The sequence below is a fragment of the Anopheles moucheti genome, chromosome 3, assembly GCF_943734755.1.
Source record: "Anopheles moucheti chromosome 3, idAnoMoucSN_F20_07, whole genome shotgun sequence".
Lineage (NCBI taxonomy): Eukaryota > Metazoa > Arthropoda > Insecta > Diptera > Culicidae > Anopheles > Anopheles moucheti.
Window position 1 is genome coordinate 9,568,469 of NC_069141.1, and position 19,843 is coordinate 9,588,311.

General features: G+C 43.7%; 2 protein-coding genes across 2 annotated transcripts in view; one reads left to right on the forward strand and one right to left on the reverse strand.

Moving 5' to 3' along the window:
• Positions 1-1,755: 1,755 nt before the first annotated feature.
• Positions 1,756-2,379, reverse strand: LOC128306005 (uncharacterized). Its single transcript, XM_053043670.1, has 2 exons — positions 2,139-2,379; positions 1,756-2,063 (listed from the first exon to the last, which is right to left on the reverse strand). Exons 1-2 carry the CDS (start codon positions 2,377-2,379, stop codon positions 1,756-1,758), a joined length of 549 nt encoding a protein of 182 aa, XP_052899630.1.
• Positions 2,380-10,079: 7,700 nt separating this feature from the next.
• Positions 10,080-19,843, forward strand: part of LOC128301772 (vesicular glutamate transporter 1) — a 28,019-nt gene continuing 18,255 nt past the window's right edge. The window contains exons 1-2 of the mRNA XM_053038401.1: positions 10,080-10,167; positions 10,789-11,066. Coding sequence (XP_052894361.1) covers positions 11,017-11,066 — 50 coding nt within the window. The 5' untranslated portion in view covers positions 10,080-10,167; positions 10,789-11,016. The remainder of the gene's footprint in view (positions 10,168-10,788; positions 11,067-19,843) is intronic.

A 19,843-nucleotide genomic window follows, 5' to 3' on the forward strand; every position in this document is an offset into this window, starting at 1 on the left:
GAAAATGTATCCACGAATTATAAGCATTTCGCGTAATAAATCAATCGGACTGTTGATTGTACCAATTAGTGCTCCTCCTTAAAACTGCAACCGTGTGTATGTTCCGGGCTGCATGGAGAAGCGATTTTTCGGTCATTTCCTTCATTTGTAGGCTACCGCCGCTACCAAATCTTCCGATGCGCGAGCGAAAGGGCTAAAAGGGAACGAACCCGGGTGTGCTTGTTTCTTGGATGTGCTACTATAGCTGCTTATTAAATAATAATAACCACGTCCCGGGGAATCGAATCGCATCCAAGAAAAGAGGGCCCTTGCCCACGGTGTGCCGTACGGCAGACAATGTGTGTCCGTGTAGCGACGCAGGATGCCCCCGGAAAGTGTGGTGCGTTCGCTGCACACGCACGCTATCTTCTTCGATACGACTGGTTTTTCGTGTTGTTGTGCTTTTTTGGGGGTGAAGAATGGCGCCTAAATTGCGAAAACCGGACCGGTGGATTCAGAACAGGGACCGGACAAAAGATTGGGCAAGGGTTAATAAAACATCTGTCCATCTGTCTGGGCGCTTGATGTAGTGCTTTCGGTTTCGGTTTGACCGGTCCGGAGTGGACCCGCACGAGGACGCAACCTGGACGGGATTGTGTTTACCAAACAATTGGAGCAAGTTGTCGGGATGCAGTTGTTTGGTTGCGGATTGTTGTACAGTGTCTATCGTTTGACCCTAAGAAAGGGCACAAGCTCAAGTTTTCGGATGTAGGATGAATGGGTACAGAGAGGACGAAAAGCAAATCTGTCTAAGCTGAGCATCAGTCGATGAGTAAATATATCTCGAAATTGATTTTTTGCCACCATATGTCGTGAGTGATGAATAATATCTGCTTCCTAGGCTGATCCGGGCGGAGATAAGTGAATGCCAAGTCATGGGATTTGTTGGACTTGGGGTGATATATTAAATATCTCGCTTTGCTATTTGACCGAAGATGTGCAGTAGGAAGCATTTATAAAATGTAATTCCTTGCTGAACTGAGATGACATGTTTAACAGGTCGGTATTCTTCTAATGGAGATCATCTGTCGAGTGGAAAAGATTGAATTGAGTCTGTGGTTTCGAATACACCAAACTTCCGAGTGTGTTTCCTTCGTTCACCGTCAATGTGTCCATCCAAACGGATGGCTGACAGTACTGCAGTTGATTGCATTCCTTCCGAAGTAAATGTCACATACGACATCTTCATGTTGGAAAATGTTGGAAAATGTATCCGAAATGCACGAGCTTGCTTTATGAACCATAAAATGGATGCTGCACACGGTATCGGACAACAATCGACAGACGAAAAACTTGGTTATCACTTTCAAAGATTAAATTTTGGATTTCTCTACAGCCCTCTCGACAAAACGTTCCCGTCTGTTTGGGGACAAGCTTCTTTTGCAGTAAATAGTTGCGATTAGGTTGCAACACGAAGACCATTCCGCTGTCTGCTTGTCTATTGCGCACGACTGGGTTTTGAATGTTGTTATCATTTTCATCCCATTTGCTGTGAGACAACTGATCGTAGACGAGCGACGGCGCGCTTGTTCTTGTTGCTTTCGTTCTGCCTTGCCGATGACACGTGAAAGAAAAACTTAAATTGAGCTACAATAGAGAGAAAAGTAACGCTGAAAAAAAGGGATGTTCTTTACACAATTTCCACTCTGATTGCTTGCCACTTTACGTGTGTGTGTGTTAGAGAAGAAAAAGTTGCAAACTATAAAATACGCACAATCAGCATCGGCAGTATTCCACCGATGGATCTGGCTGGAGCTGGATTCGGTACGAGAGAGTGTTCCCGTTCTGCAGTACGGCGAACACAATTTCCGTGTTTTGCGACACCGTCGGTAGCAGTGTCCCGTCTAGTGGCTTCATAATTTCGTACGTTTTCCCACCATCGTCAAACTCGTTGATCCTTGCGATGGCCCACCGGGTATGACGTAGCTTGGGATCCGCATCGTGCCTGCTGGTGGATGCTGTCACTTTCCTTCCGGGCTTTAGACTATTGCGGCGAGACTGAACAATTGCGTCAATGATAATATCTAGGAAGAACAGACGAGGGTGGAAATATGCTTAAATAACAACACGCTCGTTGGACGACAAGCACCGTTACGTACCCATTTCGTCGGAGGAAAGCTTCGGTGCTAAGAGGTGAAGATTCGGAGCCGTTCTATCGTGCTCTGGCAAAGCTTCACAGGACCGATAGAAGCTTTCAGTTTTCAGAGGTCCTTTGCTGCCTTTCTGTCCGTGAACGAAGCAGTTGATAATTCGATCAACTCCATACAACAAGGAATCGTCCAGCGTTGGTCCGAATAGTTTGAGACGCAAATCGTGCAAGTTGACACTGTTGGCACTCATAGCACACGAGTTATCCGTAATATCTACCGATAAAATTCACTTTAGGTTAATTTTGTAAACAAAAAACGGCGAAATGTTACAGCTTCTTTTGTGCAATCGTTAAAGAAACCCCGCATAGATGTTCTGTGGTTTGCCTAAAAACAAATCTACGGTAGCTTTGATGGCAGAAAGTGCGATATTGTTCATTTAAAAGATGAACTTATCAGACTTATAAACTATTTGATAAATGGTATACTATTGAATTTGTATTTAATACAAGATGCAAACACTCAATACTATTTGGTAAGAAATAGAAAGAAAACACTTAAATTTAAACTGAAATTTGAATGACGAAACGTTTTCGTAACGCTCTGTATAACCGTGGTTAGTCAAGACACAGTAACGCAACGCTATAACATAAATTGTAACGCTGCTATAAAGCAAAGCTTTCCGTGATATAAAAGCATACCCAGCATGAAAAGCAGGGTTAGTGACCGAATATTATGATTATGCTTTATGCTTTATGCTTTTAGTGATGTTGTATAAGTGTGACGCTCTTTGCATAAATCGTCTTTGGATAAATAAAATAATATAAATAGCAACGCCATATTAACTGCAATTACACAATTATTACACAACATGTTAAATTAAAATTTATGAAATTAGAATTGATTAAGAAATAGGATTACATTAGACGGTTAAACCCTGTTTCGCTTTGTTCATCACTTATTTTACACTATTCAATTTAAAGGGTTTAAATTATTGTTTTTCTGTTTTACTAATTTACATGATATTTCGTGTATTTATTGCTACTTTTCAAACTTACTTAAATAATAGGTTTTTATTAAAAACGAACAACCCGGTCAGACTGCTATTGGTAACCTCTCGGTTTGCTTCTCCGAACAGAGAAAGAGCCCCTTATCAGGGGTACACTAGGACAATTTAAATAGATTTATCTATGAAACAAACTTAAAATCATAATTAAATGCTATTCCAGAGAATGGAGATAAATAGAACAATAAACAGAATTAAATCATAAACATCCGATGGTAGTTGCTTCGTTTTAAAAATAGTGCAAGCCTGTGAACACGTAGCAATTTGATTTATTGGTTTTTCATCAAAACGGGCTATCGCTTTCATGAAAATAATAAAAGAGATTATTTATTTACTTCTTTATTAAATGTGATCGGAAACTATCAAATGCTGTCCCGAATGCTGTTTCAAAGATAGATATATTAGTATTTTTGTGCTTATTATTGTATCATAGGAATAGAAATGTATTTCACCAAACAAGCATTATGCAAAATATTAATGCAAATCAAAAAGGGTTCACTACACCCGATTCCAAGGCGTTGCAAAAGAAATTGCAGATATCTTCGACCGAACGTGGGCAGTGGCCTGGTATCCGTTGCCAAACAGCAAAGGCACAGCGAAAAATCGATACACAGCGCATAGAATTATGCAGTGTAGTTTATTTTTTCCTTCCCCAATGTTGTTCCATTACCGGAACTGGTGTTCGGCTTTTCCCCAAGAAACACACGCAGTATGGCGTAATCTTGTCCAACAAAAAAACCTAGGGTTCTGTCGTACGCAAACGCTCTGCTTTGCAGTGCTCTTTTTGCTCGCTGCCGTACCATTTTTCCACTTCGCGTTTGGGGCTCCGAAAGCTCCGTTGCCAACCGAAAATGGCAACCCAGAATGTATCCATATCAACCGGGGGCCATTTCTGGGGCAAATGATGCGAACGTAACATTACGCCGCGCTGCGTGTACATAGAATCGCACCGGAGTAGGCGGAGTTTAGGCGGCCGTTGGATCGGTTTGACGTCGGAGGACGAGGTCGGGGGTCGGCGGTTGGAAGCGCCGAGGGAAGATTTTCACAACCTGCCGTGTGGGTGGATGGGTTGCGCTGTTTTCCCGCTGTAAATTAGTTCGCGTGTCATTAAAAAGTGATTCCGAAAGGCAGCGGGAATTGCAAATATTGAGTACGAATGTGAATCTTAGCATCATGAGGCTGATGAACGAGGGATGTAAAATTCCTTATCGCATACCATTGAGGGTAGTTACATAAGACATGCAAATACCAGATTCACAGAAAAGGAAATTAGAACTCATTAGAATACGATGGCATTGCTTGCAGGAGAGCTTCGCTGTTTTAAGCTTGTGAAGCCTTGTTTAGAAAAGTTGTATAAGTTGATTAAGTGTTTAATAAATTATACTATATTAAACTGAGGGAATTATGCATTTTAGTATTTGAAATGGAAACGCTTTATACCTCATGAAGTCAACATAAATTCCTCTTTGAGGGACATTAAATTACATACATAATAAATGGAGAATCATTCTTAAACTAAATGCAGTTTGTCTACAGCAAAGGATTCCCATCTTTTCTTTCGTATATTCAATTTTTGTACGTTGACGTCTACCTACAATCAAGGAGATAATAAAATACCTTTTCCACGTGCTACAACTCATCAACGCAGAGCGTTACTATGGGAACGACACGGTTCAACAAGCACGAGTTAACCACTTTTACAAGAGCATATTTACGCATTCCACAGATGGCGCATGTGATTTCCATGGCAAACAAGACACATAATGGTAAAATAAAGTTGTTGGGCTAAATAGTTACAAACTCTCGGCAAAAAGCGATGAATTAGTGTGAAATATTACTACAATACCCCAAATATTATGACCAAAAAGTCAGGGAAAACTAGATGCCCCTTTGCGGAGATACCTTGGCAAAATGTACCAAAGGCACAAACTCCCTCGTTGGTGCTCATTACATTCTTTAGTGCTCGAGTTACTGTTAAGTGACTGTTTGAACGACTTTATTAACTTCCGCCGTGACCGATGGTAAAAGATTCCGAGCAATGTTGTCAACATCCGACGCGAATCGGCAACTCGCCCCACGGGCAAACATCGAAACCGTCGATAGGCTCGTGCCGGTAGGGCGAATGAAGCAAACAATTCGTTCGTTCGACCACCGGCGACACGCCATTCGGGATAAAAGGGATGACGCATGGGGCGCTTTGCTTTGCCTGCCAGCATCTTTCGCTGTACGGTTCTTTCTTCTACCGTCGAGTTATTACTCTCTCTCGAGCTGCGGATAGCGCAGAGGGTGCAGGAGTGAAGTGGCAATAAGTTGGCACCAACGAGATACACGCGTGGCGTAGTGGTTTGGGGGTGAAATTCTGGGAATACCTTGGACGCGTGTCGGTTTGCGATCGACCGTAACCGTGATGGGAATGGGCACCGGATTGGAAGTCACCATGCGGCATCGGGCAAAAGGATGGCAGCAGACCCTACGCTTTGACTGTATCGCGAGATGCTACGTGACGGTAGAATGGGACGAATGGGGTGAGAACAAAAAAAAATGACACCCGGATTAAATCGAGTGTACCACACTGATAAGATTGGATAAGAAATAAGTATGCGTTTATGATGAACAAGCAGTGTAGCGCGATGAGCGCTATGATTGATAGTAGCAACTGATGCAACTTCATCACAAAGAACGTTACGCTCATAGTTGAAGATTTACCCCAAGAAAAGGCCACAGTTGAACATGTTGTTTGTTCTTGTTAGCAAATAAAAACAGCTCCACAATCCGTTGTTACGTTGTTGGTGTTTTTGCGACTATAAAGCGGTCAAGAATCGACTTTATTTAGGTGGATTTTTGTGGTACGCAGTTCAACGATAAGTAGTGAAAATGAATAACTGTGCACGTTTTCCTTTATGAGGTAAGCGAAAAGAAGCAAAAAGACGTCCGATACGGAACTAGAGGATGCGGTTAGTTGAGCGCTCTTGCGAAGCAGCGCGTCGTTCGGATTGTTTACCGTCTGTGGAGCCGTAGCCACACGCCCAACCTGATAAACCGAGGCTACTTTTCATAACAGTTACTTAAGATGCACTCGCACGCCGCGGCACGTTTCAGTAGGCAGACCGAATGTGTCCAACATGCGTCGTACGTCCGTTGTGTCCGTTGTGAGTTAGTACGAAGCGTTACACATTTGCTGACGGTTTAAGTGTTGCGATGTGATGCAGCTTTTGCTCTTGTGTTTCAGCAATGGTGCGTGCGTCTGGAGCGATGATTCTTCTAGCGACGGCGTTCGTTGTAGTGCTTCCGATTGAAAGAACCTCGGCATATACAGTGGAACGGGAGGCAACTGTAGAACTGCTGCCGAACGATCTGATCAGCGAGGATCGGGAGCGTGATGGAGCGAACAAGGTTATCGCCACACCGAAGCAGGTGATCGAGAACCAAGTGTCGAAAACGTGGAAAACGATCGTGAGGCAGATGCTTGACGATACAACTACCGGCTTGAAGCAGAAGCGAACGGTGTCCCAGCTCGGTAGTGCGTTTGTTGTAGTGGAGTTGCTGTTATTGTGCAGAAGTACGTTATGAGTCCATCCAGACTGTTTAGAATCGATTAATGTGTGCTAATTGTATACTCACCCTCTCTCTTACTACTTCTGTCAGAGATGGCTCTTGCAGGTTTACTACCACCTCATCCTCTCTTTAATTACGGCCGACCAGGACCTCTAAACGCAGTGTATGCCGTAGCACCGCAACCAGTTTCGGACATCACGAGTTACCCAGCGGGTGGTGTGGTTCCCGATCTGAGCGCTACAAACAATGTTGTACCGGGAGCTCCCGATGTCCAAGGAATGATACCGAATGGTGGTGGAGGTATCTTACCAGGCGGAGGAGGATCGCCAACACCAGGGGACCTTGCTGGCGAATATCTGAACCCTGTGAGTCCTACAGACAACGTTCTTCCTGTAGCTAGCGCTGTTCCGTATGCTGCCCAGGGAATGGTACCATCTGGTGGAGGCTTGCCTGTTGGAGGTTCCTCGCTAACTGGAACTGTTGCTGGCGCAGGAGCACTCGGCGGTGCAGGGGCGATTAGTGGCGGAGCAGCCCCTTTGCCAATTCCTGCTGCTAACCCTGCAGGAGATGTCATAGGTAGTTATGGACTATTGTAAGAGGGAGTTCACTTAGTGGATCTCCCGTGTGTAAAAAATGTGTGTTATAAGCTATATATTCATCAGTTTCTAGTAGAACAGTCATTTTGAGCATTTCTAGTAAGTTTTTGATGTGAAAACTTGTTTGAGATTTACGCTAATGACTTTCGTGTTACAAATACAAAATAAAAATTATAATTTGAGTATTTACTTATCAGCTGCTACAACTGATATGGATGTTATAGGTAACAGATGGATGGGTAAATTTATTGAAATTCGGAGATTTGCGAATCCTGGTACGATATAAGTTTTATATGCTTCAAATATTATCCTCTTCAGCCTGTACCAGTTGGCAACCAGCACAACAGCGCGTAATCCAATAAAAACATTCTTGTATATGTTGAATTTTGCCACAAGGAAATATATAAGTTTACAATTTGAGATGCTTTTACATAAGTTAAAGAATACTTTAAAAGCTATTTACCTAAATTAAATAACAAAATTGTTCCTAAACAAATTGTTGCTAATTAACTCCAACTAATGGAGTTGCCTGGTGGCATGATAATAGCGGAGCCGGTCTTCATCCGACTGGACCAAAATACCATCCGAACCAATCCCCCGTGGTTGTTGTGCCGATAAAGAAGAAAAACTAATTGTTACCAAATTTATTATTGCCACATTAAGTTAAAATTCTATCCACAATCTTCAGTGTAATGAACCAAATGCCTACGATATAATCGAAATTGGATAATTTATAAAAGAATATTCACACTGCGTTTCCCCAATTTATACTTAATGAAAGTTGATATGATGCTATGCTATGAATTGTTATGATTGGGTTTTTGCTCAGAGCAAGATGAGTCAGACACGGACTAAAACAGCTTCTAGATGGTTGGTAATAAAAGATATTCATTTTGATAATTCAGGCTGCTTATACGGAACCAATGAAAGTAAATGGTTGGTCTGTCAATCGATGTAAGCATAAAAAGTTATTAGAATAGATGGAAAAGATTATCCTTTTTTATTTGCAGCTAAACACTCGTCCCCGCTGTACACAACTGGTTCAGAGGGCTAATTTAAAATATGCTACGAGTTGTCACAATTGCAAACTAATATGTTTAAGCATACATCATAGAGCAAAAGCTTCTTTACACGTCAAGAATGTGTTCTAGCTAGGAGATTAGTTCCAAAAATAATGCCCCATTAGTTGGCAGGAACCGAAAAGAGCTCTCCTTTCCATTTATAATTCCACACAGCACAAGGCGACATTACTCACCCTTTCTAGTTTGGTCCATCGTTGCTGCGGTGCGGGGACAAAAGCAAATGCTAAAATTAACCATTTCCATCGTTCTTTTTTTCCTATCGCGTTTAAATAAAGTCTACTTTTCCATTAAACTCGGCGTCTAGCCGGTAATGTGATTTCCACCAACTTTCTCCAGCACGAAAAAAAAAACCAGACAGAAATGTTCGAATCGTGTATGAATGTGTAATAAAGGGAATGTCAAAATGAAGTGAAGCAACAACAAAAAAAAAAAACGCTTCCATCACTCACTATTGTATTGCATTTTTATCAACGGGTCCGAACGAAGGTCGGAAGCCATTGCGGTTTGCTGGGAACCGTGTGTAGGATTCTATCGACGCAATCATCGGCGTGGGCAAAAACGTTACAGTTCGTCGTAAAAAGCTTGCAGCGTGTGCGGGAGTTTATGCCCACGGACGAAGGTGGACGTAGTATATAAGCGTAGCAAGGATACGAGACCGTTCCTAAAGCGCATCTCAGCTCCACCTTCGCCGTCTGTCGATTGGCGTAAACGGTGGGCCATTATGTAAGGTAGTACAAACAGCACAGTAGCTACTGTTGCCACCCTGAAACATGGGCCGCAAGATTTCGGATGCTTCTGAGTGGCCGTCATCGGACCGGTGTGATTGTATGTGTGTGCTAGGGGGGGGTTAGAGATCCTTCCAACACAGCCGCAAACGGTAATGTAACGAGAGCGCTTTCTTTTTTCCTGGGGAGCAAAAGTGGAAATGTCCTTGGGGCGCATGCGTCACCTGCAGCATGGTAAGGACTCGTTAGCCAGAGCAGGCAGTCGACTGCCAGGGAAGAAAGGAGAGCGCACCTAGTCCGGGAGAGCTGAGTCGACTGTATCGCTATTTGGCGGAAGATGCCAGACAAGGACGTTCCAGGATCTGGGCCCGAGCCAGACGATTGCTGACCGTCGTCGGGCTAGTGCGGTACCATTTGCGTAGCAGTTCGAGTCGGAGTCCGTCGCTGGCAGTTCAGTTGGATGCAAGCAGATCGGTTGCGCTACTAGCGGACCATCCTTACCACGGGGTGGGTCGCCATTGCCTGGGCTACTGCGGTGAGCTGGGGTCCTCCTCGCGGGTCGGTGGACCGGCGGCGGGTCGGGTCGGGTCCGGTGGCGAATGCGTCCGGTACGTCTGTGTCTGTGTGTGTGCGTGTGAGTGTGCGTGTGGGGTAATGTGCGTGCGTCCGTGCGCCATTCGGGGCCATTGACCGTGTGCAGTTTCCGGGGTGTAGTGACAAGGGCATCGTCCAGAGTGCAACTCACAAACCAGTAATGCTGTATCGCAGGCATAGCAATGCTCAAAAGATGGAAATCAATGCAGTTGTAGGTCGTCCGTGCATTCTTTCCGGTTGGTCAGTGAGTTCCCGTACGTGCGTAGGTGTGTAGTGGTGGTGGTGGTGCTGGGGATTTGGTGGGAAAGTAGCATCTCTTCGAGTATATCACCACTGTTGCGCTATCCTGTCCTGGGCTAAGATCACCAAACAAATAATGGTGGAGTAGCGATAGCCTGGAGTAGCTGATTTACATCAAGTGAGGTACGTAATTCAAATATTAGCAATGGGAAAATGTTACAAAACGAGACACCCCAAATTTTGCAGATAGTTTGCGCAGACCTTAAAATGTAGGTTGTGCGCATGATCAACCTACCGGAGGTCATAGAGCATGTCCATTGCTGATCATCCATGGTGGAGCAACCATCTCATGGAAAAGTGTTGTGTAACATAAAAGATTCTGCTCCAAATTTCCCGTTTGATTGGTCGTTTGTTCTTCACCAAAATTCAATTCATTTTTCATGTTCATATGTGTTAACTATCAGCAAAATTGTGTTTTAAACAGTCTCTCCGGCTGACTACTTTTAATGTGAATTTGAGAATTTCTTGCTGGTGAGTTATAGCAAGTAAACTTTAACGACTTTCTGCTATCTGACAAGCTGGATATTCTGTCGTGTCGTAGTAGAAACATAATCTAGTCGAGGACAAACCCATTTATACTACCTACACGATGAATTCACTTTCGACCGCTAAGGATATAGGCGGATGCCAAATAATTCTATCGCTAGAATACTTAATTTACGCACCCATTTCCTATATTACCCATTCTTAAATCTATTTCAACTAATGTTTAGTTTTTAACTCAAACCTCTGCTCCACGCATAGGGATATTCTTCGAGATCATGAAACAGACTACCACTACAGAGCGCACTAGAACCACAGACGAACGTATCGCTCGTTAACAGCTTATTTGCTAGCACACATCAGCAGCTCGTCAGGTGAAAAAAAGGTGCTGGCAAAACCCCCAGCAACTGCTTCGGTGTTAGGGCCTTACATCAGCCGGTATTCAGCGACCGAGAGGCGAGCCACAGTCTCTAAGCAACGCAGCACACAATGCCGGGCTTCGCAGATTTCAAGGACCGGGCGTCCAACGTTTTCGGTGGGTAAGTATCAAAGTCCCGTACTACAGCGGGTACGCCGGCCCAAAAGTGGGAAGCATTTGTAATCCGGATTTGGGATCCACTCGAACGCACAATGAGCGTAGCGAGCAGCTTTTGTTACGATGTTTTTGTAAAGCAAACGCTGCTATCTGCCATGCCATGATGCCAAGTGAAATGTGGCTCAGTTAAGTACTCGAGATGATGAAGGCTTTCTCAGGCGTATCGGCAAGAATTACGAAATACGGTTCCCGATCCGATTCGTTGCGCCTATTGCGTTTTTGATGACTTCGATCGGCTTGGGAAGCAAACGTTTAGATGGAGTTTGATGTTAAATGGAGTATAAATTATTACAAATATTAATAATTTTTGAGCATTAGATCATCCGGAGCAGCCTTTTTGACTTGGTCGCATCAATATAACCACATTTAAGTAATTATTCTGCAGTTAATGTATGGCTTTTGCATATCTTTCACTATAGAAAAAATATTAAAACATGTCATCGGAATTGACATTCCATTCCAAAGTGGCCATCAGTAAAAAAACTTTTAAAACGCTTGGTACTATGTTTCAAATAGCTTAAAAAATACAGTGGGTTTGGATAAGAATGTCTGTAAGTTTTTGAAGATTAAATGATTATTGTCGAATAAGACTTTTACCATTTCATAATTAAAAGAGGATGCGTTTTGTTGGAAATTACTGCTCTTGATGCCGTCATCCTCCACAGCAAATGCTATAAATTTTAAGCGGATTGGATTGCAAATGGATCTCTTTACAAAGCCAAGGATTTGTATCATTTTTAAACGTTCCGTTGCCTAGCCACTCCGGGAAAGGACTGCCGCGTAGATTGTGAGGATTTGTTTATAAATGACTAAAGTACATGTTTCGCTTTCATCGGTAACGCCCACTTACGGTAAATGCTTTGCATCTCCGCATATCGGGGACATTCCAGCGAGAAGGGATTTTCCCGACGTTGAATTTTCCACAGCGCTGGCTGGAATGGATGCTGTGCCGTCCTGTTTAATAGAATTTGCTTATGATAATACCGCCTAATGGGGATCCTAATGGGCAGATTATTTACCAGCACTACGGTACACCGGGATCGGGAAAAGGGGTTTCCGAGGGTAAAAGGATGAAAGGCTAGAGGAAGTGTTTTCCACCCTCTTTGGGAAACTTTGTTCCGCATAAAAAAAACGCTACCGGAAGGACTCTAAAGGACAATAACAACACAATATCGCAAACGCTGCTGGCAGGTCGGTTCGATCGGTAAAACTCGCGTAGAGTGGGCCCGACTTTGGGTGGAGTCTTTACTGACGGTTGATGGACGCATTTTGAATTTAATTAAGCACTGTACGAGGAAAGGGTGTTTCCGTGTTCGGTTCTGCTTCCGGTGTTGGCGTATGCATTCGAACGTCTCGCAGATAAAGAGATTTATGCAAAAAGCTGGCTCGTGGCTCGTGGCGGAGAAGCGGGCGAAGGGTGGGCCGAGATTCGAATGGTCCTTTTTTACTGTGGAAGCAAGGGAGGCTTTGTTGGGTCCTCGTGATGGCTTCAGGGCACTATTTAATGAAGTGAAATCTCCACCACGTCTATTAGCGTTTGAAGAGCTGAGATTCATTTCCAGTAAGTATTCATGGTCTAGAAATGTATCGAAATGATGTGTAAAATATCAAAGAACTTCCATTGCCTAGAGGTATTAAACATAAATATTAAATGTGATATGGGTTCTTTGAGGTGCGGAATGAATGCATTCGGTTACGCACCAATGATGATGGTTTTATAAAAAAGGGAACATGATAAAGTGAGCATTGCCAAAACGGCAAACCGAAAGCGGTATGAAGCGTGTAACCGTGACAATATGAGCGACGCCACAACGCATCAAACGGCACGTGCTGATGCCAATTTCGTTACGCTAGCGTGAGCTCTAATGCGGACACTATGTTCGCAGCTTCCGGTTCGTACCGATACACGAAAAGACTTTAGAGCTCACCACGTTCGAACACTGGGCAAATGGTTATGCTCGATTCTTTAAGTGAAGTTGCACCGACTGCTTTACACCATCATCGAGCGTCAAATAGACGAGTTCTAATTCGACCCCCGGGGAACAATTTGTTTGGTTGCTTGTCTTGTTTTCTTCCTTTTGGGCGATGCTCTTATCGGAAGTTGGAGAAACAATAAATACAAACTCGAGGTTGGACGAATTTCGAGGCGTTAAATTTGCCCTGCGGGAGCTCCAAAGGGACACCTGCTGAGGTGCGGAGATTTATGATGTTCTACTTGGTAATGTTGGGTTGTCTAGATGTCAGATGTCTAGATGTTAGGGTATATCCTGAATGTGCTGTTATCACTTTACAACTTTCTTAAGTTAATTCTTAACGAAATCCTTTAATTGTAACAAAATCACTGAAGACGACAAAGAAAAGAATTATTCCGGAAAGAAAAGAAATATTCAATAGTTAATTCGATCGGTCCAGTATAAACTGTTGTTTTGCCAGTGCCAGTGTCTTCGTGAAAAGAACCACCACAATCTGGCCTCAATTTCTCCCAATTTCTTCCGCCGCATCGTATTGCACCGAAAACGATTTATCATTTCGGCCGAATCGGCTCGATGGCGCCACACAGCGAATATCTACCAGCATCTTACCGAGAGCTCTTCACTCCCCTTGGTATTGCTGCGGTTGTACAAATTTCCCTGCAATCGGCGGCCCTGCGTTCAGGCGCTTGAAGGAAGTCAAAAAAATACGAGGCCAGTCCACCGAAACTAGGAAGAACCAACAAAACGGGAAGAGTTTTCCGACGGGTTGGCGACAAGAGCACTAATAACCGATGTTATTCCATTTCTCACAAAGGGGCGATGGAAGCACTGCCTGAGCAGTCGTCTTCAGTACGCTCAGAAAGAAAGGAAGAAACGCTAGAGATGAACCGAAATATACTCATGTTCTTCTCCGGCCAGCCACCACACGGGCGCAGGAGGAACTCCATGTCACGCACTACTAGAACTATTCGCGTTCGTTCTTCCTTTTTGGCGCGGTTCCAACCGTGCCGTCCGCAAGCCATAAAAAAGAACTGCCAGACTTTTCGGCGAGACTTGGCGACTTTTTGGCGGCTGGCACGGGTATTCAATGGGCCGAGATGTCGGTTTGTTTATCCTGCGGGAACGATTGTCTGCGTTGAAGTGGTCGCTAGATGCGTTGGTTTGTAGTTCGTCCCGCAATACGCACATTATGAGCGTTTGGAAATTCGGTCAATCAATAAAGCCGTGGGAAGGAGTTCCTTGCTACGGAATAGAATATAGAACTTCGCATATTCCCAACTATTTTGCTCTCAGATGCGAAAAAGTCATTTCGTTTCGAGGGTCGTTTCAAAAGACATGGGAAAACAACCGTAACCAGAGTGGTAATTGTTTTTAACGGTTACCAATCTGCATTTACTTATCACCCTCGATGTGGCCACGGTGATGAAAATGAATTTAGCAACATTAGTAGAATGGCTCGACGCCATCCATCCCATCCATTCGACAGGGATTGTGTGAAGTAAAAAGTGTGCTTGTTCTGTGCATTCACACTACGTGCAGTTGAATTTCCACAATGCAAGGAAAAACAACGGTAGAATCCACGGGGAGAGAAACTGAATAGGAAGTTACCCCTTTTCGGGTATAGTTTAGCTTGCTTCCTCCAGGACACTAGCTGCCGGTGCGGAACGATTGCGTCAACAGAAAACGACATCAGTGTTTGATTGTTGTGTGTGTGTGGAAAACCTCCTGAGCGGCGTGGGACAGAAAATCGCGACGGATGAGCCGTTTCAACAACCGAAGCAATTTAATCACGTTAATGGATTTCATTGTTGTACCCGACCGAGATCCATTTTCCTTTTGCGCAACGGTGTGTAATGGGAGAGTGTTATTGTCGATAATGTTTTTTGTGCGAACAGTTTGTGGAAAGCAACAAGAACTTGTCGTTGGGGAAGCGTTTAGTCATGCTGGCAGGTGTGAAGACCAGGTTGGTTTTAGAAACTTTTAAAAAATGTATTTATTGTTAAATCATTTTAAATATAATTTATCCATCCAGAGATAGGGCAACTTATTTATCAATCTTTAAAGCATTTTAAATAAATTAGGTAAAATGGCAACGTTTCAAGTATTTACTGCACAGGACAATTTGCTCTCACACTCCCCTGTGGTGGAGTGAGCAACAACAAGAAGAAACGTAACGATCGCTTCTTTGCATAAATGTCTAGCAATTTACATATTTTAACAAATGCGCCAGATGATATTTGCACTAGCGAGTGTATTTGTCGGGCAGGTTCTTAATCTTCGCGCAATATTGATTACCATTCGCCACCGTTACGCACCACCCCAAATTCCCGTTTCGAGCACAAATCAATATAGAGGACTCTCACGTTTGATATAGGGCAGGGTGGAAACCATGTGACGACACTGACACGCCGGCACGTGCCTCGCCTTGGCACCGACAAAAAATAGGCAACCGGATGTAATAATGTCATCGGCGAAGTAATCGCGAAACGTTCAAATAAAAATAAAATAACTGTGGGCACCCGAGAACACAGTGCTGGGTGGAGAGTTCTTTCGGTGCATTAACATTCAATACGAGACGAACAAATTTTATCAAAATGAGCCCCAAACTGCCGGAATGAGAGTTTGGAAGAGGAGATGTGGAATATAGTGGTGGTTTCACTTTCTGTATCGATGGTTTTAGTCATTTCGGTCACGTACTTTCACTCTCGCACAGTTTAGCTGTCGAGTGGTTTATTAAGTGCTTGGCAGAATGGATCGGAAACGGTGGTTTTCTTATATTTTTTCGGGGGATTTCGATATCTGAAATGTGTTTTTTTTCTAGAGAGGAGTTCCACTGTAAGTTATCCCCGAATACAAATATTGATGACGGACTGAAACATTCCGGAAACGATTGGTGGACGATATTGCGGTGAATATCTTCACGCACTCCACGACAAAAATTTGGCGTAGTGGATTATGATTTCAAGTTAAGAAATTATAATTTAAATATCAAACCAGAAAACAATACTTTAATAATTTACAGGGGAGTTTTAAAGTAAATCATCATTTGCAGTAGATAAAACTGTTACAAAATCCACTTACTCTGTTGCAAGTTTTCCCTTTTTTGACTAATCAGCACCGATACGATTAGGCTTGGGACGCTGATACATTATCATATTGCTGATAATAAAATAGAAAAAAAATGTGCACAATCGCCAGAACAACAAAAAAAACTGGAAGGATCTGCTCGGTCTACTGAACACGCCTTGCTGTGGTTCCAGTCCCATAAATTGCAAGATGAAAGAATGTGCAAGCAAAGTTATAATCGGATTTACAATTTACCACAAGCAGGAATGGGGGACACGGAGAAGACATTCGTCGGAAGGCAAAAGAAAATCGCAGCAAGAAACGGTCAAATTTTCCACATAAACTCGCATGATAGTGGTTGAAGCGCTTTAAGAAGATGGGTACACTTATAATAAAGTTTACACATAACTTGGTCTTAAAATTCTTATCGAAAAAAAGTTCAAAATTTCCTCATTTTTTCCTCATCTTTCGTAGCTATATTTTCTGCTCTGGTGGAAAACTCATGGTCCGGAAACTAACTCCAGCTCCGGGATGTTCGGTTCGGCAAAAACACACCCAACCCCAAGAGCGAATCGAAGGGTGGACTTCAACTTTGTTGCAAAACGATGATGATGACGTTGATCATAAATTGTGGCATCATATATATTATATTTTTAAATCGATATCACAACGAAAATGCCGATATTGCTGTGGTCCCTTTTGCGCACATAACGGTGCGTAACTGATGGTGTGATTAATTAAAGCAAGTGAAGCATGAAATTGATTTGTTAGTCAAAAAAATAAACGAATTCGCGGCAAGTACTAGACAGGGTGGTGAAGTAGTTTAAAATATTCCCATTCGCCGTGATCCGGTGCCATCCGAAGGTTTAGGACAACATGGGCAGAAGCAAAAGTCCAATTAGATAAAAGCAACTGACCACCATTATAGTGATTGTTGTCGCCCGGCACTGACCAGATGTGGCTGCACTCGTATGGGAAGAATGGAAAATGGGTGTACGTGGCTTTTTTCTTCCATTTAACGGTGAAGATCAAAACCACGGTTAAAGGGGGGTTGTTTTTGTTCGTCTCTAGTAATCGTTGTAAAATGGACCACCGGTTTTACGTTAGATTTCCATCGTGACGAGATCCTTCTCGAGATAGTATCGTAGTAGCAAAGAGTTTGCTTCCGTGTATCTCGATTCCGTTGTATCTTGATTTTTCTACCTTAAATGAAGGATATCCTTCGCCGTTGAATACTGTTGCTAAGGCCTTCCTATTGTGCTGTTGTTCCGGTTCGTCCTGTGCCGGGTGGAGGGAGTTGAAGTCGTCCACAAGCAGCCGGTAAGCAGCAAGATCATACACAGCTTGTGACATGCTCGAGAGTCATCGATACACACTCGAGTCGATGCCGTTTTGAACGGTTTTGTTCGCCATGGATCCCTTGGGAAGGCCGGGTTGGTGATGAGCTGACGCTATTATCACTGTCGTTCCAACAGCCACCGGTGACTGGTGTGTTGAGACCGATGGCACCGGGATAGACCCGGGATGAATGGTATAATTTTGCACCGCTTAGCAAACTCCAGCTCCAGCGCAGGGAAAAAGAAACATAAAATAAATCACACACAAGAAAACATCCATCTACCACATGCTGCGCCATTCACGCGGGGACACATTTGAATGGGCAACCGAAGGATAAAAAGCCTGGCACACTAAGCGGCTTTCAGTGGCTACGGTATATCTCGACGTTGGTATGATAATGAATCGGTGTGGTTTTTTTTGTTGTTGTATGCGGTTCTCTGGAGGGGTTTGTAGCGTTTCAACCAAGCTTAATGTTCTCATTTCAAGTTAAAGCCGAATCCGAATCCGTTTGATGTGGTGTACGGACCGATAGGGGACACTGTGCGACACTAGTTGGATGAAGGGGTTTCTATACTGCTTAACTAAGAATGGAAGGCTTTTCTGGTTTACCACAACGGATGAGATGGAATCAAGCGGAAGATGTTAAAAATAATATTCCTTGCAAAATATGACGACCACCGATTGGTTAATAAACTATTTCCACGGTCTGTTCTCGGTACACCAAACATGATGAAGATTGATGAAAACTCTTCTCCAAAACACTCCTTCATGCTGTTGAATAATTAAATTAAAACTGGTTCAAGTTTCCCTTCCCTCCATTGCGGAGTGATTGAATCAGAAGCAAATCAATTAAACCGCACATCGTCTTCGACTCCCGACTGATCTAATGATAATTAATATCGTAAGAAAAAACGCTCATCCCGATAATGATCCGGCGCATCCAGGACAACCGTCCGACCGATGAAGCACTGCAAGTGACGAAATGGAAAACCGAAGGCGAAAAACTTTTCCCAAAACAATGGTGTCAGTGGACTTTTCACCGAAGGCAGGGATGCGCTGAAAGCGAGGGTGGGATGAAGTGAGTACTTTTATCTTAATCAGCATTTTCAAGCGACCAAACAACGGTACCGCTCTTATGTTTTAAAGAGTGACGTTAAATTTCATTCACCGTGAAGTGTGCGTGGCACATCGAATCAGGAATTAACCACCACGGACGGACTAGGGACGGTGTCTTTTCCCATCCCTAGTGACAAGGGGACTTGTGATGTCTCACTTTTGCGCTGGTTAGCACCGTTGACAACTCGATTCCCCCTGCATCAGCAGAAACTTCAACCGGTCTCTCATTAACACGGCACGCTGCAGGGAAAGGATGTCGGGTAAGTGACAAAGCGTGATGTGTTCTGGATGAGGTAAATCATTGTGGTGTAACGGTGGGTATCCCGATGGAACGTGATACAGTTGATGGTAGAGCAGCGCAACCGAAAATGGGGAAACAGTCGCCTCACAGAAGTTCGGAGAGACATCTCGCCAACCGTGACCAAAATGAGCTACAAACGGGGGGATTTTTCGATTAATCAGCTCGTGAAATGATCACGTTTGTCATCTTTCCGATAAACTCGCCATCCACGATGGTATCGCAGTCGGAAAACTCAATCCTTCCACCCGCTAAAAGGCGCATTAACCATTGATTCACCTTTTGTGCGGGCTGATGTTGAAGGACCGGAAAAGAAGGCTGGAGACAAGGGATTGGAAGGCAACAAATCTCCTGTCGAGGACTGTTTTGTTGTCATCATTATATGCGGCTTAAATGATTTCCCCTGGGGGGCTGACACATACGTACCGTACCGTGCTGGCCATAAGTTAGTTCCCCAAAAAGGCTTGGAAGGCACAGATTTTAGATGAAATGAGTTTTACCTTTATGGTGGTTTTTTTCCAGTGTGTGTCTGGGTGGCGTTAAGAGCTGCTTCTGTGTTCTGGTTTCAGGGAAAGATTTTCCCGGGATACACTCACCAATGGCGGCTGTACGTTTGAAGCAACAATGGTAGAATGAGTCAACGTTAAAGCACCGATATGTGGTGAGTGTGTTGAGCGATGAAAAATAGTCTGTTGATAGGCAGGATAGAATCGAGAAGGGGGATGACAATCCTACGACGTCCTGCCGTCCTACATTGACAGCCTCCGCAATCACTGACAAGGGCTCAATATCACGTTCCACGCATGTCGAACGGTGATTGATACATGTGACTTTTCAGTTGTGGATTTCACGTGTGAGAACAACACGAAAAAACACTGCGAAAAAGAAGTACGTCATTGTCGAAAGTTCAAAGGTCGCAACTCATTTGAT